Source organism: Adiantum capillus-veneris, chromosome 16, assembly GCF_014529385.1.
Source record: "Adiantum capillus-veneris isolate H3 chromosome 16, ASM1452938v2, whole genome shotgun sequence".
Lineage (NCBI taxonomy): Eukaryota > Viridiplantae > Streptophyta > Polypodiopsida > Polypodiales > Pteridaceae > Adiantum > Adiantum capillus-veneris.
In genome coordinates, this window is record NC_140946.1 from 3,907,655 (window position 1) to 3,929,598 (window position 21,944).

A 21,944-nucleotide genomic window follows, 5' to 3' on the forward strand; every position below is an offset into this window, starting at 1 on the left:
GCGTGCTTGCTTGTGCTCACACACTATGGCTTCCATTCTTGCTTCGTATTCACGATCTATGGCTGCCCTTCTTTCTGCGGATTCACGATCTATGGCTGCCATTCTTTCTGCTTTTTTTGCTTTGCGTTCTAACTCCTTGTCCATCATCCTCTTGTTGAAAGCCTCCATAGGAGTTAGTGCAATCCTTGTCGTAGATGGGGAAGGGGGAAGGTCGAAAAAACCTCCTTGTGGGGAAAATTCTTTGTCGCCTCTCTCATGCTCATCACCTCCAAGCGAAGTATCCATTCCGCTTCCAGTGATGACCATCCACTGAAGTCGTGGGTTCTTGTGGATTCTTGTGGTCTTGGGTTCTTAAGTTCACGAGGAACTTTGGTTCTTGGGGGTCTTGGTTCGTTCTTGCGGGTCTTGAGGTTCTGGAGGTTCTTGAGGTTCTTGGGTTCTTCTTTCACTTGCAATCTGTGTTAGAAAAGGATCTTCTCTTCGCCCGAGTTCTGCTCTTTTCCACATGCGCACCCCTTGGCAGCCTTGCGCTCACACCAAGGTTGCTTTTTCCCACCTCACGTCGATTGGCCAGCCGCTAAGTGCACAGTCCCCTCTCAATGAGTGAAAAGAGGCACAAGGGGAGGCTGGACAAGCCCTTCTTTCTTGGGATTCAGGTCACTCTTCAAAAACACGATTAGGAATCGACACGCCCAAGAGGACTTGGGTTACGTGCGACCGCAACAAGCAAAAAAAAAAATTATGTGGTTCTTGTGGTTCTTTCCTTAAGTGATACAGAACACTGCCAAAGCTCTAATACCAATGTAAGGTGCAGCAGAAGTGAATGTTGAACTTTGCTCAAGATGAGTGCTCCGAACTGTGCTCAAGGGTTCCTTTTACTTACGGAAGGGAGAGCCTTCCGTTCCTTTAGTGATAGAGTGCAATGGACACAAACAAAGTGGTGAACACTGCGAATGAAGGTGCTGAGACTGAGAGATAGAGAGAGAAGAATACGACACCAGAAAAGCTGTCAAACCCTCCTCCGAAGGCCCCACTCTCTATGGCGAGAGCGGTCTACTATTGATTGCACAAATCTCTACAATGCTTTGGACTTGCCGACGATGTCGACGACGATGAGACGGGCTGAAATCTGAAAATGCTAAGGGCTGAAATCTGCAAATCTTTATCTGCTGAATTTTGACTCTATGTCGGTGACGATGTCGATCGCGACGATGCGACGACGCCGCGCTAAAAACACAAATGCTGAAATCTGCGTTTTCCGGGCTGAATCTGCAAACTTCGCGGAATCTAACCGTGCGGCGAGGATCTGCTGCAGGAAGGTGAGATCTGCGAGGTTTGGCGGTTCTATTGCGGTGTCTAGGTGCTGAAAACTGAAAACGCTGGTCTACTGCTGATTCTGTTGCAATGGAATTGCAAAACGCCGAGGCTGATCTACAAACCAAAAACACTAGGGCTGAAAACTGTCTCCTGGCAAAAACGCTATGGCTTTTGCTGGTTTTGTTGTCGTAAAGTGGTTCTGTTGTGTCTGCTAATGCCGCTCTGCAATGCAAAAACACCAAGGCTGATCTGTCTTGCAAAAACGCTAGCTTTGATGTTGTGTTGCAAAAACGCTAGCCCATGCTGTTGGGGGTCCTGCTGAGAAGGTGCCTGTTGAGCAAGTGCTCCTGCTACCTCTTCTGCCAGAAAGTGCTAGGGCTAGGTTTTCTTATATACAAAATTAGCAAAATTGCCCTACCTACTTTCTATTTTTGTTTTTTATTTTTCTGCTTATTGAAAACGATTTTGCAGAAACTACCCACGTGAGAGACCGGAATCGATGTGTTCTACAACTTTGCAGAAGAAACTACCCGCGATGGGGATTGGAATCGATGTGGTCTATAACTTTGCAGAAGAAAGTTTCTCTAAATTCTGCACCGATTTTGAGTTATCGTTCGCGGACTGCGTACATACCTGAAAAGCAACTTCCGCTTTTTGTTTTTGATTTTTCTGCTAATTGAAAACGATTTCGCAGAAACTACCCGCGAGGTAGACCAGAATCGATGTGGTCTACAACTTTGCAGAAGGAAGTGTTTTTAAATTCTGCACCGATTTTGAGTTATCGTTCGCGGACTGCGTACATACCTGAAAAGCAACTTCCGCTTTTTGTTTTTGATTTTTCTGCTAATTGAAAACAATTTTGCAGAAACTACCCGCGATGGAGACCGGAATCGATGTGGTCTACAACTTTGCAGAAGAAAGTGTTTTCAAATTCTTCACCGATTTTGAGTTATCGTTCGCGGACTACGTACATACCTAAAAAGCAATTTTTGTTTTTTATTTTTCTGCTTATTGAAAACGATTTTGCAGAAACTACACGAGATGGGTTCTAGGGAAAATAGGTCTATGCACCGTAAAAATGCTCCTGATGGGTTCTGATGGAAATATAACGATCATGTTGTGCGCAACCAAAGGATATGTATCTACTCTAAGTGTCTAGATATGCACAGTCTGCGAACAAACTCACAAAAGTGCTAGATCGCTTCCTATCCTAGACTGACTTGACTGAACTGAACCCTGGTCATGTTGTAGCTTGTCCACGGACACATAGGGTTGGATGTGTCACGTGACATTCATGAGTAAAACTTCATGCTTTTCAAGTACCGGCTAGAGTCTAGCTTCAAACTTGCGCACCTCCTTCTCTTCATCATAAACTTTCATGAAGGGAGTGACTTTAAAGAGGAGCTCCCAAAACTTGTCGACGTAGTCAGACACAACTTCATTCTCTCTTTGGGAGAGCCAATCCCATTCTTTCTTCCATCGTTGACAAAGTCGGGGGAGAGGAACTGAGCATAAAACTCCTTTTAGAACTTCTAGGGTTTGCATTTTTTCAAAATTATGGTAAGCCACCAGTTGCTAGCCGTATCTTTTAGATACATGCTAACATGGCGTAGTGTTTGAGCGCTCTGAGAAATTACCTTGTGCAAAGGCCGCCTTGAATTGTCGAATGAAAGCGAGAGCCTTCGAAACAACCCTCCTTCCATCATAGCATTCGTATTTCATTCCTTATCTCCAGCTTTGAATGTCTTTTTCTTCTTCTTCTTCTTCTTCTTCTTCTTCTTCTAGTGGTGTCGGGACCGCTTCTTGGAGATGGCTTTGGAATCTTTATGCACCGGAATTCTGTGTCAGCTCTTCCTTTGATCCTCGTCTTGCTTTTCTACTTCCAGCTGTTTACCTATAGCCTCGTCTGGGGGCAACTCAAGTTCCTCATCAAGAATGATATTATCCAAGTTCTTCATAAAAGAGTAGTTTGGCGAGTAATTCGGTGAAGGGATTACTTCTTCTTCGTGCTGTCAGGAGGTTTTTACTGTAGGATCCCTCTGAGGCCATCTTTGCTTCCCTTTTTCAAGGGTCTTAAGCACTTTCTGCACTCCTAATTGAGCAACAGCAGCTTGCAATTCTGTTGTTGCGTGAGCCGCTCAAGCTCTTCTGCTTGTCCTTCGAGACGAGTATTTTTCTGCCAAGAACTGTCTCTCCTTAAGAAAGGAAAAGAGAGGACCTTGCTCTAATACCACTTCCACGGAAACGGAAGCGTTAACTTAATATTTTAAAGCTAATTGGCTACTTCACATGGAATTCTGCACTACATAAATTTGGGAAAAACAATGTAAAAAATCGACACAGCACTCAGGACCAAAGAATGGGCCGGTCCCCCCCCCCCCCCCACTTGAAGGAGATTTTTATTAATGTCTGAATTGTTACAAGCACGTGAATCCAAAACTGAATTCACTGTTAATGTCCCAAATACTTTTCTGATGCATAAAGATGCATGATTTCATAAGCCTATTGGCTGAAATTCATTATACCCATAGCCGAGAACGGCTGTGTCTTGTGTTTGGGTTCTCTCTCTCTCTCTCTCTTTTCAAGTTGAAGGATTTGCTATTGTGATTCACCATCTTTTCTTAGCGTATTAAAAGGTTTCAACATAGGCAACATCCACACAGTGAACTGCAATCACACCAAACTACATCTCCTCTCGGCAACAAGATGGATCTGGAGAGAGAGGATACACGACTCAAGGTTGTCGTCGTATGGCTGCGCTCCAGCGGAAAGGGAATCCTCTGCTCCCCTAGGCTTGCATCAGAGATGGCCCACTTTTGCATGTGATCGCCTATCTATAGGCTGCCCTGAGGAGATGATGTCGTCAAGGTGCTACTCCATAGCCAAATCTGGGAGAAAATGCACGCTGCCCGATGAGCTGCCCCCAAAAACAAGGAACGGGGACCTGAAAATTGCCATTCCCTATAATTATGGGGAAATCCCAATGGGCTGCCCTGAAGTCCCATCTAGGGCTTTTCCAAGAGGGGACGCCCTGCTAACTAAGCACACCACTTCTACTAAGGCCTCCCCCTACCCTCTCATATATAGGTCCTCTATAAATTTGCCCGACCCAGATCCAGCCCTCACGACTTGGTAAAAAGAGGGGAAAAAAAAGAAAATGGGAGAAACGGGGCAGAAGAAGACACCACGGCCTGGTTAAAAAAGGTGAAGCTAGGATAAAATATCCCATGCCTACAGGAGTGTTAGGTGCAACGGAAGTGAATTTGAACTTTGCTCAAGATAGTGCTCCGAACTGTGCTCAAGGGTTCCTTTTACTTACGGAAGGGAGAGCCTTCCGTTCCTTTAGTGAGAGAGTGCAAAAGATCACAAACAAAGTGGATAAACATTGTGAATGAAGGTGCTGAGACTGAGAGATAGAGAGAGAAGAATACGACACCAGAATGTTGTCAGATCCTCCCCCAAGGACCCCATTCTCTATGGCGAGAGAGGTCTATGCTATTGATTGCACAAATCTCGTACAATGGTCTAAATGCAATGGAATTGCCGACGATGTCGACGACGATGAGGACGGCGACGCGGGCTGAAAACGCTAAGGGCTGAAATCTGCAAATCTTGTATCTGCTGAATTCTGACTCTATGTCGGTGACGACGGCGGTGATGACAACGCGACGACGATGCGTTGAAAATGCAGATGCTGAAATCTGCGAATAGCGGGCTGAATCTGCAAACGCTGGCTGATCTGACCGTGTGGAGAGAATCTGCTGCGGGAAGGTGAGATCCGCAAGGTTTGGGGGTTGCGGTGCGGAGACAGACTGCTGAAAACTGAAAATGCTGATGCATATGATGGTTCTGTCGCCAAGAATCTGCAAAACGCTGAGGTTGGTCTGCAATTGCAAAAACGCCAGGCTATCCTGTGCTCCGCTGCAAAAATGCTAGGCTTGCTACTGTGGATCTCCTAGCGCCAGGTTGTCTTGCAGTCTGCAAAACGCTAGGGCTGATCTACAGTTGCTGAAAACGCTAGGCTGTCTTCATGGCTGAAAAACGCTAGGAGTTCCTACCGGGTCTTGCTGAGAAGGTGCACTGTCAGACACTGGCTCTTTGCTGCCTCTTCTACCAGAAAGTGCTAGCACTAGCTTTTCTTATATATTGTCTTAGTAAATTTGCCCTACCCAGTTTTCCAACAGTCACTTAATAATAATAAGTGAAAAATGGCTAAATAGGGAAAATGGGTTCTATGCACTGTAAAATGCTCATGATGGCTACTGACTGTAATCTGATGATCATGTTGTGTGCAACCAGAGGATATGCAACTATTCTAAGTGCCCGGACATGCACGGCCTGCGAACAGACTCACAAAGGTGCCAGAACACTTCCTAAGCTAAGTTTAATTGAACCCTTGTCATGAAGTAGCTTGTCCACATGCACATAGGGTTAGATGTGCACGTGACATCCCCTCCTTTTTAAAGTGAGGTACTAGTACCGAACTGTATGGCGTCGAGGGAGATCGCCAACAACGTCTGGAATCCTGGGAAGGACTCTTCGCCGGCCCACTATGATGCGTGGGTCATGCGATACTTGAACTTCATGAAGGTGTGCAACGCTTGCTTCTTTGGGCCGCGTCGAAAGCGACAGTCATCTGTGGCTGCGTCAAAGCTCCAACTTCAGTTATAGTCGTGGATCTACCTTCTTCAAGAATCTCCGAGGAGGAAAATTCATGCAACCACTACTGTAACTAAGTCAGACTTTATAAATAATTAATTTATTTACGAGAACAGAATCATCTAATTAGTTGTGTGCACACCAGAATAGACCTAGCAGTTCTAAGGCCTCGGGTGAGCCTAAATGCGGGCCACAACACCTCAGAGGGACCTTAGCAGAAATTACCCTGAAGCCCTAGTGATTGGGAAATCGGGTCTTCAGAAAGGGGTAAGCAGTAGCCTCAGATTTTAGGCTCAGAAAAATACACGCGTCAGTACAAGCACATGAATGAGATGGGGTCCTTAGAACAGTGACCCTAAGGCTAATAAAGCTAATAAAGCCTTAGGGTAAGTTTCGTTAAATTAAATTTAACGGTCCGTGCCCGGGCAGACGGCCGGACAAGTGTGAACACGTAAAGGCAATGCAGTGCCAGTGCGGCATTGCGCCGGCAGACCTTTGGTGTTCTCATAAAAGAATCATTGGTAGCATTTGTTAGTTAGTTGCACATCTTTAATTAATGAGCTAGAAGTTTTTAAAGTCAAAAGTTGAATGGTTTTTAAGTTTTTAAAGTAAGTGTGCCAAGTGGCACACTTACCAATGCAAACTAACTCTCACTCTCTCTCACCCTCTCTCTCTTCCTAGCGTCCCCCTCTCCCTGATGGCTATTTAGGAGCCCCCCTCCCCCATTTTCAGGGCTGGCAGTGCACCTACCCCCCCTAATGTGAGCGTGCTCTACGCGGTGGAGCCCTCCATTGAAGCTTGAGAGCAGCCCCTTGCGACATATGTGGTAGCCTTGTGCTCCCATTGTCAAGAACAAGGGATCTCACAGTCATAGACACCTTCTGGTGAAGTTTCATCGCGAGAAGCTACCGTAGACGCTCTCTTAGCAGAGTGCGGCTGCTGTAATTCTCTGTTTTCAGCCCCTAATCACCTCGATTAGGGCTGTTTTCAGCAGATCAGCCATAGAAATTCTCTTCTCTCTCCTTATCCTAAGTCTACATCAAGTTTGGCGCGATTCCATCGCGAAGAAGACCTCTGTTTCGGCGTAGGAGTGTGCACAGGTAAGAATTTCAGGTTATGTGCAAAAAATTACAGCAAGCATGTGCGTGTGCATTTTGCTTGTTTCTCTTTTGTGTTCGATGCATGAATGAATGAGCATGAAGGCAACACATAACGGAAGATGGACTCTCCTCTGTGAGAGCTTCCGATGAGCTGTTTCGGAAGATAGACTCTCTTTTCAAGAGCTTCCAACCAGTCTCGCACAAGAGGGGAAATCCCCTAAGCAGTAAGAAAGTGGAAACACTTTCTCAGTCAGTAGTCAGAACAGAACAGAAGAAAGAATAGAGGACGGGCGTATGCCCCGTTCCTGTGCTTGTAAAGATTCTCCCTTAGTAATAAAGATATTCTCTTTATGGGGGGGGGACCAGCCCATCTTCTGGTCCCCAATGGAGTGTCAAGTTTTCTCTCTCTCTCTAATTCTCTTGAGTATTTGAAGTGCAATTAAACATCAGTTTACGCTTCCGTATTTTTGTGACAACTACCAACACAAAAACATGAACAAGCCCAATCCATGTAAAGTGACTAGAAAAATTCTAGTCTTCTTTACAACACAAAAACATGAACAAGCCTAATCCATGTAAAGTGACTAGAAAAATTCTAGTCTTCTTTAAAGACTATGCATGCAATGTGAGTGCCAAACCGTTCATCAAACACACGCAAAAATTGGAATTGAAACTTGTCTTTCTGATCTAAATCTATCAACTTTGGCAAATCACAATGGAAATGCCGATGCTTGTGCTCTTTCGGATACTGTGTCATGCCAAGGACGAGACATGGAATGTGAATTCCTTGAATGCAAACATTTCATCTTTTCATGAGTAATCCGCATACATCCGTGCTCATTCATGAGTGAATCATGTGCATCGTACAAAACGGCATGCCTGTGGAAAGGAAACACATAAAGACGGTGATGAAAATACAAGAAACCATCACAAATGAACACTCGAACAATGCGTGTTGACTGATCATGCGTACACACAATACTTCCTGTGGGGGTTCTTTGAACCTCGACTCGAGAGCCAAGATCAGTTCTTCGTGATTGATCGAATCTGCAATGAGGCTAGCTTCACTAGAAAAAGCATCAACTAAATCATCATCCTTGTGAACAATCACATCTTTATCCTGCAAATCATCATCATCATGAATAATCACATCTTTACCATGCAAAACATATGTGTCGTGCTTTGGAGAAGACAAGACTGAGAGAGTTTCCTTCTCCTGATTCTTTTCAAGCTTCGCCTGCACGTTAGAAATGAGAGATGAAGAATGAACAACTTCCTCCCCATAAATGACAATGGGAGAGTCACTTTTGGCATTGAAAGTGAAAGTATTGGCTGCCCAATCAATGAGAGGGTTATGCTCACGAAACCATCGAATGCCTAAAAGCATATCACATCCTGAAAGAGGAGATACTACAAATTTTCTGCGGAAGGACGCTTGTTGAACAGTGAACAACACATCAAGGCACTCTCGTGTAATGAGAGTCCATACCGGGAGCGAAGCACGACACCTCGAAAGGAGATGTCTTGCTAACCTCCAAGCGGGCTCTTTCGACAAGAGAGTCACTTATCACATCATGCATACTTCCTAGATCAAACAATATGACAAAACGCTGACCCTTCACATGACCATAACACTTAATGAGAGACTCATCAATGGAAGGATCATGAGAAACTTGGGTCACACTCGTGTTCTCATTTATGGCATTAACAGAGGATGTGGGTTCTGTGGGTTCTTTAGATTCGTTAGATTCAATCTTAGGACATGTTCTTTTTATGTGACCCTTGATGTGACAACGATAACATCGACCTTCCTTAGAATAAATGCTTTGTTCTTCTAACGTGATGTATCCTCCTAAAATTCCTTGTGCTGCTTTTTCATCTGGGGTGAGCTTAGGTTTAGCAATTGTGTTAGCTTTACCCTTAGATTCATTTTGTGAGTTCTTTTCTGACAGACTAGAGAAAGATTGGTTAAAAGAGTTACTATTCTTACCGTTCTGCGGGTTCTGAGAAGTTTGAGAGGTACTTTGCGAAGTCTTGCTCTCCTTAGGCTTTCCCTTATTGTGCTTTATCTCCTATGCAAGAGCAATCGCTACCGCCTTGTTGAGATCGATTGGATCGAGCACTTCGATATCATACTTAATATACTCGTCCAATCCATAAAGGAATGCCTCCTTGCGCTCATCATCCGATTTGCATAATTGGGTGCCAAGCTGCAAAACACGGTTAGAAAAAGACATAAGTAGCAAACAATTTTGCTTGAGACTGCACCAATCGTCCTTCAATCGTGCTAGGTACTGAGGTGGCATAAACCGCGCCTTGAGCTTGCCTTGGAAGTCGGCCCAATTGAAGGAAAGGGACGCGCCTTCGTCAGCTTCCTTTAGGTGCGCGGTCAACTGTGCCTCTTGCAATGCGTGGTACCAATTAATGGCATCACCGGCAAGATACATGGCTGCCATCAAAACCTTGCTATTTCCTATCTTCTTAGTTATCGCAAAGTAAGCATTAAATTGATGCAACCAAGAATGAATAATAGTAGCATCCATCTTACCATCATACTTACTGAACGTCAACTTCTCAGTGACGGGGTTGTTGGAGTCCGAATCTCTGCTTGTGCTACCTGAAGAACTACCAACGTCTTTGACCGGCTCGGATTTCGAGGTAAGTACTTGTAGGACCAACTCTTGCATGCGTTGGTCTCTCTGTGCCTCACGCTCTAACTCCAAGAGCCGCTCGTCTTTCTTCGGCCGCCAAGCACGCTTGCTCACACTCACGCTCAAAGGTTAACCTTCGTTCATCGTGCTCGCGCTCCAAGGTAGCGCGTCGCGCCTCTTGTTGTAGCATCATGTCCATCATTGACTTGACCAAAGCCTCCATCGGATTTGATGCAAACCATGGCATAGATGAGGAAGGGGGAGGGTCGGAAAAACCTCCTGGTGGGAAAATTCTTCTTCACCGCCTCCATGCTAATCACCTTCATGCAAAGTATCCATTCCGCTTCGCGTGATGACCATACACTGAGATCTTGGGTTCTTAAGTTTACGAGAAACGTGGGGTCTTGAGGTTCTTGGGTTCTTGAGGTTCTTGAGTCCTTGAGTTCTTGAGGTTCTTCTTTAGCTTGCAATCTGTGTTAGAGAAGGATCTTCTCTTACTCGAGCTCTACTCTTCCCTACGGGCGCACCCCTGAATAGCGGGCTGAATCAGCGAACGCTGGCTGATCTAACCGTGCAGCGAGGATCTGATGCGGGAAGGTGAGATCTGCGAGGTTTGGGGGCTGTGATGCGGAGTCGGACTGCTGAAAACTGAAACGCTGATGCATATGATGGTTCTGTCGCCAGGAATCTGCAAAACGCTGAGGTTGGGCTGCAATTGCAAAAACGCAGGGCAGTCCTGTGCTCTGCTGCAGAAACGTTAGGCTTGCTACTATGGATCTCCTAATGCCAGGTTGTCTTGCAGTCTGCAAAACGCTAGGGCTGATCTGCAGTTGCTGAAAACGCTAGGCTGTCTTGATGGCTGAAAAACGCTAGAAGTTCCAGCCGGGTCTAGCTTAGAAGGTGCATTGTCAGACACTAGGTCTCTGCTGCCTCTTCTACCAGAAAGTGCTAGCGCTAGCTTTTCTTATATATTGCCTTAGTAAATTTGCCCTACCCAGTTTCCCAACAAAGTCACTTAATGATAATACGTGAAAAATGTCTAAAATAGGGAAAATGGGTTCTATGCACTGTAAAATGCTCATGATGGCTACTGATTGTAATCTGATATCATGTTGCAACTATTCTAAGTGCCTGGACGCACGGCCTGCGAACAGACTCACAAAGGTGACATAACACTTCCTAAGCTGAACTGAACCCTTGTCATGAAGTAGCTTGTCCACATGCACATAGGGTTAGATGTGCACGTGACAAGGAGCCTGCATGACCATGGAAAGAACCAAAAACCCAAAGCTACAAATGGCTAGAAAATCCCGACATGAGAAACTACCTCACTCCGACAGGGCACAGCCACAAAACCGCCCCCATTCCCTATCACATGTCCTCGGGAGGTATTGGGACCGACTGGACGAATCCAGAGAGAAGCCAAGAGACTCCCATGGACTTGCATAAGGATAGCACACTTGTCAGAGTTCTTTCTCAACACAAGGATCAAACCATTGCGCCTAATTCCTTGGCAAAGCCTAGAGGACCTATTCAATCTTTGGAAGATGGTGTGGCCAACAAGTCAAAGGTTGTTTATCTTTGTGATACTCGGCAAGGCGTACAAGCACAGGAGCTCTAGCTTGTACTGCTTGACACAGGTTCCATGGACCTTGCGAACACTCATGACAAATTGCTAGCACTTGTTGCCATTGGCAGACAAGATTGTCTATCATGGGCTTCGCAGCTCTCTATAGAGAGGTGTCCTTGATGCAATGGTGGACTACATTTGCACATTCCTTCTTCACCCTTGAAGACCCCAGATCCCTGGTCTTGTTATGAACCCATCATGTGAGAGGGGTTGTTAAGAGTTTTGGAGGTCATATCCTGGCTTTCTCCGTCTAGATCTAACGAGTGAGGGCTTCTTTGTGGTTGTGCCACACCTTGTGAGGTATTTTCAGAATCTAGGCATGTTGGGGGGATTTTCCAGATTTTGTCCACCCCGGTCACTTGCAGACCTTTTACGTGGGCGCCTATTTTTTCCAATACTCCAAGATTTATGGGTCATGGGGCTTTATTGCTGGGTCGGTCATTTTGATTGCTCCCCTTCATAGGGAGAGAGGGACGTCCCATTCAAGCATATTATTGTAGCCTTGTACTCTCTTGTTTTGCAAAGTTTGTGCCCTGCAATGCTTGTGCCAGTAAGGATTCTAGGTGCTAATCCTTAATTAAGTACTTAAACTCGTGATTATGACTTAAGAAACTTGAACTGAACTCAAAAACAAGACTCGGAATACTCTGTGTTGATTCAAGGGCTCCTTATATAGGAGACGAAGAGACACAAATGAAAAAGACACGTCTCTTGGTGAAGAGACATGACTTTAGATGTAAAGACACATCCTTTCGGCGAAGAGCTGCAACCATTGAGCGAAGAGTCACACCCGTAGAGCAAAGGGGTGTGACCAGTCGTTGAAGGAGTGTGGCTTTTGGCGAAGAGGCACGTCTCTTGGGCGAAGGGGTGTGACCATCCAAGCGCAGGGGTCCTTGGCATGGCACTTCGCGTATCTACAACTAGGAGTAGATGTATTGTTGTTTACATAGCCACAATCGTGACGTTCCCTCCCATTTAAAATGAGAGCCCGTGTTAAAGAAATGACTTCTGATGTTGATAGAACTCTCGAAAAGCATTGAATCTTCGAAAATCTTCAATCTTTGAGTTATCGGAAACCTTTGTCTTGAACCTTTGCTTCTTGCAAAACCTTTTTGCTTTGACTGCTAAATCCCATGTCATTGCATTATTCAAAGACTTTTTAGAGGAATCTAGCATAATCAGGTTGAATGCAACGAGAGGTTGATCTTCAAAATCCTTTATGCGATGTAGGATTTCTGGTTCAAAATCTTCCGCTAACTGCGAAATATTTGGGGAAGAGGAAATCTTCTCAAGGTACTCTTCAGATGGGGTAACTTTAACTTCAGTAATCACTGGAGAGGATTTTGGCTTGAGACTGTAATCATCTTCCAAGAATGAATCTCAAAATTCTTCAGAATCATCTTCAGGAACTATCACTTCATGACGTGCAATTGGTATATCATCATCCAGTAAAGAATCAAAGAAAGCAGAGTCGTCTTCAGACTCGGAATTTGCAACTATGTCCTTATCTTTGTCTGGTAACAAAGTATCACTTGGAAAAACTTCTTGTTTAATATCATGCTTGTCCGCATCAATTGATTGAGGAGAAATTAATGAATACAAAAATTCATCGATAATAGTTTCTGCATCTGCATCGGGGATCATATTCGTTTCATAATCCATTGTATCATGTTGTTTGACTTGTACACGTGAGGCTTGAATCACTCTTTCCGCACGAGAAAGCTCGTGTAAAGTCAATTCACGTCCATCTTTGAACAAATTGATAGTATGTCCTCGAAAGCTAATTGCTAGATCATATTGGAATAACCAATGCTGACCAAGAATCATGTCGTAATAAGATAAAGGCATGACTTCGAAATCCAATTGATATGCATAAGTTTAAATCTCAAACTGCAACTTTCGAGCTATTTGATCACAAGTCAAAATTGATCCATCTGCTAATTCCACATCATATAAGTGAGATGTCTTCTGAGTTGGCAAACCAAGCTGTTGAACTATTTGAGTGCTGACGAAATTATTAGAGCATCCGCTGTTTTGGACCATTGATAGCTCCAAGTCGGCTCAAAACTTGCTTTGAGAGAGGCTCCAAAACTGAAGAATTGCACTGAGCATGCTTCATAAGAATAGTCGTATCCTCCTCTGAGACACGAATCGTATTGACCACAGATTTTCCTTTATCCTTAGCAGAATCTGGTTGTTCAACATTCGATGATGTTTCCGCGTTGGAATTTCTTTTCGAATTAGATTGATTTGGTTTCTTTGGACATTGATACCATCTATGGTCACCACCGCAAATTGTACATAATCAATCCTTCTTTGAAGTTGAAGATCCATTTGACGAAGAGCCTTGCTGAGTATTGGAATGCCGATCTTGAGAAAAATCACGTCCTTTACCACGATCAAGTGGAGGAACATTTGAAGAAGATCTGCTTTGAGATTGTCGATCTTGAGAATAGAACCTTGAAGTTGAACAAGGTTGCGTTGCTTGCTGTCTGAACTGAGACTGATGTTGCTGACTTTGGCTATAGCTGTCTCTGCGATCGCGCTGTGAAAAGCGAGCGTTGTTTGAAGATCTGTCACCGGGGAGAAAAATCCATGTAGGGCGCCGATTATCGCCAAGACGCTCCACATAGGCAATTGCAGCATCCAAGGTGGTAGGGTTATATTTGTGCACATCTTCCTTTAGGTTGGGTTCGAGTCCGTCGATAAAGCTGTGAAGTTTATCAGAGGGACTAAGAGTCTCTATCTCCAGAGTTAGCCTTTGGAACTCTGTGATGTACGCAGCCAAGGAACCTGTCTGGCTCAAGCGGCGAAGAGAGGACCGGGCATGAAAATCCGCATTGGCAGGTTCGAACGCCTTGCGAATAACACGTTGGAATTTATCCCAAGAAGGTGTGTGTTTACCATCAGCAACCCGTCGTTGCCACCAAAGAAATGTTGTGTCCGTGAGTAGAGAACTAGCAAGTGCAACTTTTTTACTCTCGACCGAGTCCGTGTTCGATAAGTTAATCTCCATTTTGAACAGCCATTGGTCCAGCACGCGCTTGTCGCGGCGACCAGTGTATGGTTCCGGCAGTTTAACATCAAGCTTCTTCTTCTGTGCAGCATTAAAAATTTTGTAAAGTAATTGAAGTTCACGATTGTCTACCTCTTCAGTTGGATCTGGTTCCTTTGGTTCATCCACTGAAGCTTCGGAAGAAGGTGTTGAAGATGCTACATTAGTAGTTCGAGAAACAACAGGTCGACTTCGAGAAGTATTTTCCACATACATCTGATCCAAGCGAGTGTGAAGTGATGCAAAGTTTGCAGAAAGTGTGGCCATCTTCTCCTTGATAAGAGCAAGGGCATCTTCTCGTTGACCTTCTCCATCGTGTGATGTCGGCATGGTGACGCCTCAAAGGAACCCGAGTAAGTGCAAGTTCCGGTTTTGGGAACAGGTTCTGGGACGGGTGCTCCGTGAGTGGAAACTGCATCTAGAATAATTTCGCGCTCTGGAGTCGGGGAATCGAGAATAATTATCACTGCCGGCTCTGAGTAAGGAAATTTACCCGCAAAATTTCGTTGAGAAATCTCGTGTACTGGTTCGCGTCGGCCATGTGTGTGAAACGTCTTGCGTAGAGAAGGGGCACACAGAGCATAGCAAGGGAGAGGCAGCGTAATTTAATTTTTTTGTACTTTTTTAATGTAGGCTCATGGGAGTTTTTTTAAAATTTATAAGGTGTGTTCGCATTGGCTTTTTTTTTTTTTAATTGGGTGTTTTCGCATGGGTTTAAAATTTTGGGTTGATTTGGGAGAGACCGGTCAAGTGTGGTTTCACATGGGTTTAAGTTAGGGATTGGTCAGCCATTATAAATTATAAAAATTGAGGGCACTCACTATACTAGCGTAGAAGCTGCTGGCTGAAAACGTAAACAAAAAAAAAAAACTTTACGTTGCTAATGTGTTTGACGAAAAAGGCTTGCGCTGTTTGACTTTAATACGTTGCACTATTGAGGTTTTTCCGTAGCGAAGAGGCATGCCCAACATGGCGTTTCAGCCCAGCGCATGGGGAAGGGAGGGGTGCGATCCTCTGGAAAGGGGTGCGAACCAGAGGAGGGGGTGCCAGCACAAATAGTCAATTCAGCCCAGCAGTCAGCCAGCGCAGAATTTCAGCCAGCACCTCGGCGATTCAACGATTTGAAAGTTGCGCAAAGGGGTTGCCCGGGGAAGGGGTGCGCAGGGTTCTCAAGGTATGCGCGCACACACACACATCTCACTTCTGTTTTTGTATATTTATATGCGTGAAACAGAAAGATACTTGTTACCTCATGCTCGCGTATGTGTGCGTGTACCACCTTTCTTCTGCTTCCATACAAATCCGGGAAGGGGGGGAGAGGGTAGCGGCAAGGGTGAGAGGCTCACACCTTCGGGTCTCGGGAAAAAATTTGCTATGATACCACTGTAAGGATTCTAGGTGCTAATCCTTAATTAAGTACTTAAACTCATGATTAAGACTTAAGAAACTTGAACTGAACTCAGAAACAAGACTCAGAATACTCTGTGTTGATTCATTGAATGTGTGATACAAGGGCTCCTTATATAGGAGACGAAGAGACACAAATGAAAAGACACGTCTCTTGGTGAAGAGACGTGACTTTAGACATAAAGACACATCCTTTCGGTGAAGAGTCGCACCCGTAGAGCAAAGGGGTGTGACCAGTCGTCGAAGGAGTGTTGCTTTTGGCGAAGAGGCACGTCTCTTGGGCGAAGGGGTGTGACCATCCAAGCGTAGGGGTCCTCCTTGGCATGGCACTTCGCGTATCTACAACTAGAAGTAGATGTATTGTTGTTAACATAGTTACAATCGTGACAGTGCCACTTTCTCTCTCTATCTTCTCTCTCTACCATTTTTATCTCTCTTCTCCTCACTCTCTCTCTCGCATGTGCCCTTGTCACCACACCTTTTGTTGCACTTTGACACATGCGTCGTCTTTATCTTCCACGTATCCCCTCCCCACAAAATTTTGATGTTGCGTCAACGATGTCAAGGTCCATGACCGTATGACAAGCGAGGGTCTTACCACTTGCGCGTTTGGCTACGAGAGCAATGCCTACCTCCTCTACAAAAACTTAATCTTTGATTGTTAGATATAACATACAAATCAACGGGCGGTCTTCCTACTTGTGTGACTCGCTACGAAAACTCACACCAATGTACAAAGGAAACATGCAAAAGTGTGAACTTTGGAGAAACGATAGACAGATCTTCTAGCACCTTTTTGTGTAGATTGTGCAAAGATTTTCAATCTTAACCCTAAACACATAGAAGGTTCATTTAACTTGTTTTGTGCCTTATGCATTACTGGGGTCCCCAATTTTGTGCACGAGCCCTTATATGTGCACACACACGCACACGCACACGCATATCATGACATTGTATTACAGCAGACTTCACCTCCTTTACCGTCAGTATTCAGTAGCTTGCCGCCAGGTTTACGCGTTGGCATTGCCCGTATCATTGATCAGATCAATAAGACCTTGGTCTCAAAGGTAATTTTTGCCCGCGAGACCGAAAACTGTTGTTTATAAGAACCTTGTAAGTGAACAAGAGACGGTCCAAGCATTGATAATTGCACTATACCATAAGAACCAGCTGTCATCTTGTAGATTTGCCAAGCTACACATGTCGTACAATTGGAAAGGCCCAAAGAAAGATCAGATTATCACACGTGCCATACAAGATCTCAATTGCAGACATAGCAACAATACATTGGACTAAAATGATGGGTTCATGCTTCACATAGTCAAAAAGTTTGATAATCACGTTAGAACCATTTCAAATGAAGCCTGGCAAGCAAAAAAGTTCAGGCTAATAACCTCGTGTTGTTGATCATCAACAGGTTGTGAATTCTCGTCACCAGGGGCGGCGAAGAGAGGCCGGAGATGGTGCGAAGCAAGCTGCTGAGTGGGTGATGAAATGAGAAGGGAGGGTAATGGTGACAATGACGGCACCAGCGTGCGTGAAAAAGCCCGAGGACAGCGGGAAAGGAGGAGGCGCAGGCATGGTGAACGAAAAGGCATACTCCCCAACAACAGGCACTGCCCCTCTATCCTCTTCCCTACCACCATCTTCTTCCCACGAGCCCAGGGAGATGTACCTGATGACACCAACAGCGAGTGTGAGAAAGCCCAAGGACGGGCGCATGGTGAGCTCACTGGCATGTTCCCTGACGACAGGCACCGCCAACCTAGCGTCTCCACCACCCCGAGTGTGAGCATTTGCACTCAGGTGCCTGAGAGAGAGAGAGAGAGAGAGAGAGAGGAGGAGGAGGAGTAGGAGGAGGAGAAATTATTTATTTATTTATTTTTGCCATATTCACAATTGTGAGTGGAAGAGTTAGGCCCATGGGGCGGTGGGATCGTAGGTGGCGGTTGAAGCGTGCGGATCTCGAGGCACATGATTGTAGTTAAAAATGTCAATGGCATTGGATGTCAAGCCATTACTCACAATTGTGAGTGCGAGAGTTAGGCCCCTAATGACCCAGGGCGGTGGGATCGTAGGTGGGGGTTGAAGCGTGCGAATCTCGAGGCACACAGCCAGCGTAAAAAATGTCATGGCATTGGCTGTCAAGCCCACAGCCAGGGATTTCAACCCAGGACCTCCTAGGGGGCCTCCTAGGGGGCAACCCCTTGAGCTAACCACGCACGTGCATGTGTTCTGTTGAAACGATTGTGAGTTCATATTATTACAAGGTTTGTTCCTGTTTACTCCCCCCCATGTCCTTGTTTACTTTTCAACATACGACGTCGTCACATGCCTCTGTTTTTGTGCCTAGACTTCTCCACCTTTGATCCCACCACTCTAGCTTCATTTACTACCTCATGGTATGTAGTGTTAAGGTGCCCCTGTCAGACGCTACCTATAAGACCTAGGGTAACTGAACCTGGGATCCTCCTCCTTACCGCCCCTTATATAGGCTAGCTCCTAGCACTTGCCCTAAGCGGATCCCCAGTCCGCACTGGTCCAGCCGGCCCTTGGCCTAGGTCCCTGACCCCCTAGGTTGGGCCTTGCACCGTAGGACCCTTGTCCTGACATTACTCCCCCCTTAAGGGAGAGTTTTCGTCCTCGAAAACACAGGTAGTAATATCTTCTTAAGAATACTGATGTTCTCTTTATTGACGTCCCATAAGTGAGCCAGTTGTCTGTATGACCGTAATTGGTGCAGTGAGGAGGTTCAATGAAACCAAGAGCAATATCTTGATTTTCAACATTGTTGTCCGTTTGCAACCACTTGGGTGTAAATGGTAACTCCATTTATAACTCACTTGAGTGTTGTAAAGGAGTAACCACAACTAAGAGTCACTTGGGTTTAAATGGTAACTCCATTTATAACTCACTTGAGTACTGTAAAGAAGTAACCCCAACTAAGAGTTTTCCAAAGGCATAACCAGTTTTCAGATCTTCTGAAGGTACTGGAATAATGCAAGGAAACCTTGGCGTAACTTTCCATGCAGTTGTGAGCCAGATTTCCTACTCGCCTGAGTATCTTGAAAAGTCCGTAGATAGGGAATGTCCTCGTGTTAGAGTTCTGAATAGTTTGGAACACAAAGAACTACATGCTCATCCCTAATGAAGGTTACTTGCCAACATACTTTGTCAGCACACCTGGTAAGTCCTTGACGTATGAAAGTATTGACACAATCTCCAACCCCACCACAAGAGGTGTTCAAAGTCGAAAATCATCTATTCAGAAATGCGTTGTGCTAATGTATGCTCTTAGCATATCCTTTAGCACAAGATTTCTCTTTGTAATCTGTCTATCCCCTTGGATAACTGACAGTACTGAGGTGTGTTTTCCTCACGGTTTACAGACAGTCGTCCCCGACTAGTAAACGGGGAATCACAGTAGTGTTTAACATTGGTGAAGAATTAACAACGTCCGAAATAACCATCATGGTTAACTTGAAAAAAATCTACAAACGCCCAAACCGAGCCATGACCTCTATTGGTGATTAGTAGACCAAAAAGTTATCTCATGGAGATAGTGCACATAGAGTGCAAAATGCTTTATAAGCAACAACCTTACGAATATGCATGCCGTTTCAAATCAGCCTTTGCTAAACACTAGGGCCCATAACACCTAGTGTGCATGCATTTAGCAAAAACTAACCCGAACGTGTATACCCATAATAGTCCTTGCCAATACTTATGGCAAAATGTGATGCGTCTAGCACACATTAAAAGGAATGTAAGTAGTTCTGAAAAGAAACTAAATACTTTTAGTTGCAATCTTTTGCGAGCCTTGCTGAAACGTCTGAATCACAGTAGAAGGTGAAACATTGATCACTTCTAGGTACAGACAATGAAACTTTTTCATTAACAACTTATAGCCTTGCTATATGTATAAACAACCATCCGTAATGTTGTTTAGTGGTACTTGTACCTTAATAAGTCATTCTAAGTATCCGACAATTTCGGGCCACGAAATTGCTTCTAATACGTCGTGCTGAAAATAGTCTAGGAAACATATGTGACCAACACCTAGGGACTTTGTCGTGACACATAATTGAAATAATGGCGCCAGTGTCAGTCCAGAGACTCATATTTTCCACATGTGGAATATGTCTCAAGTGAGGATGTGTACAAAAGAACATCCTAACATTCCAGCGTACTTATACGTCTTGAAAAACCGAGCAAAGCATACTAAAAATGGAATAACACCAAATCAATAGATGCGTAGCTGGAGATTTGAACGTAATGTACACTTACCTGTATACAAATGGAGAGGAGCACGTCCCCTACTTGGGTGTTACCTTTGCAATCCAAGCTGCTCAACTAGTAGATAACGGTAACCAACATAGTCCACCGTGTCCAGAATGATTGGAGTCAACTTGAATAGTGTGTCCGTCCGCTACCACGTTTGGTAGATTGCGGAATTCTTTCCTTGAAAGTATAACTGGGAGAGATCAACTGTGATCCTCGATGCCTATGGGATGATCTAGTAAGCACCCGTTGGGTCATACCCCAAAACTGTGATGCCATATACACTCGTAGTGCTATAGAGCAAGAAATCCTCCGAAATGACGAGACTCTTGCTCGTCAATCAACGTCAAGATGTTTGATGTGTACTCCACTGGGCAAATATGTTTGATCCTAAGGACAATAACCCAAGGAATGGCAATAGTTGGATCTTACCCAAGATCTGTCAATGGCTCTTAGCCAGCCAGTGTGTGGCTCCTAGCTCTTACGATAGTTAGTGTTCAATCGATAAACCGATAAAAGCTAATGTGAATGGCATCTTAGCCCATTTCTAGATAAGAGTTAGAGCTCCTTGGCTCGTGCTGACTTCCAAACAAAACATGTATGAAAAGCTTCTTAGGAAGTTTTCATTATTCTTGAGAGAAATAAGAAAAAGAGAGAGAAGAGTAGCAATGCTGGGGCTGAGGAACTTTCCTTCAATTTATTGAGTGTGTGCCCAGAATAGGTGCTCTTAGGCATCTTATGCCTGATGTGCAACTTATCCTATGAACATGCAACCATTTGCCTGTACAACACTCTCATTGAGAGAGGGGACAGAAAACACAAGCCACAACTTGACCCTCTTACCATGTATGGGGTCGTGATTGTAGAAAAATGACTTAAAATGGCCTTTGCCTGTGAAATATGTCGTATATTTAGGTTCCATTTAGTGGTAGTGTGCGTTGACAGCAACCATAAATTTAAACTATTTAGAACTTAGTATGTCTGTGAGTGACAGAGTGCCCGGTGTGATAGCGGAAGCGTAATCTTTGAAGCGGTGGGATTTATGCCACCTACTTAGCATGCCATGCATACAGATTGTGAAGCCCTTGGCGAGAGTGATGGCCTTAAACGTGAGAGCCAAAACCATTAGTGCCTTGCACAGTTTAAACTGGTAGGGATTTTGTGAGGTGGTATTCCCTATTTTGCCAGTTTGTGAATCTTGTGTGCTACTGCTCGTGATTCCGAGTCATTGGGCAATACCTTGGCACAAGGGAGAAGCCTTGCTTCATGAAAAATTGTCAAAGAACTTTGCTTTGTACACAAGCATTATTTTCCAATGTAAATGTATAGACATGGAAAAAAATAAACAATACTAAACATGGTCTAACCTGGTCATCCTGATGTAACCAGTTGTCTTGAGATGTGGGAAGAAAAACTCGCTCAAATGTAGATCTTCATCTCCGTTGCGCGAGAGAAAGTTGGCCTGAAATATACTGTAGGCATAGGGAGAAATTTCCCAAGGGCGTGTGCTCATAGCATACCCCAAACAGGAAACAACTTAATGTAAGAGTCGTGAATTGAAGCCTTGCTTCCTTCAAAAACAGGTGCCGTAAAAGGCCATACATGTCTGTTGAAAGATTGCAATTTTGCCATGTTTCATTCCAACCTTTAAACAAATCCATGTTTTGGTAATTACAGTAATTTTCACAGGCCATGCTTGTGAGCTTAAAGTGTATGCATATTATATGCACGTCTATTTCATATCGTAGCTATCAAACAGATGTTGCATAACCAAAAAAATCAATTGTCGTACCTTATCCCGTACACTTACTGACGAAGCTTGCTGCCATAAGAATCAAATGAGT

The 21,944-nt window shown here is 44.5% G+C and overlaps 1 protein-coding gene across 11 annotated transcripts in view; it reads right to left on the reverse strand.

The window, feature by feature from the left end:
* LOC147438467 (uncharacterized) overlaps positions 1-17,678 on the reverse strand; it is a 126,450-nt gene extending 108,772 nt beyond the window's left edge. For 8 of the 11 annotated variants that reach the window (XR_015184496.1, XR_015184494.1, XR_015184497.1 and 5 more), the window contains exon 1: positions 17,214-17,676. Coding sequence is in view for 7 of the 11 variants with exons in the window: in XM_086484564.1 (XP_086340690.1) it covers positions 17,214-17,615 (402 nt within the window). In the remaining 4 variants the exon portion in view is untranslated. Of the gene's footprint in view, positions 1-17,213 lie in introns of all 11 variants that reach the window. The other 3 variants (XM_086484568.1, XM_086484563.1, XM_086484561.1) reach the window with 3 other exon arrangements.
* Between the last annotated feature and the right edge of the window lie 4,266 nt (positions 17,679-21,944).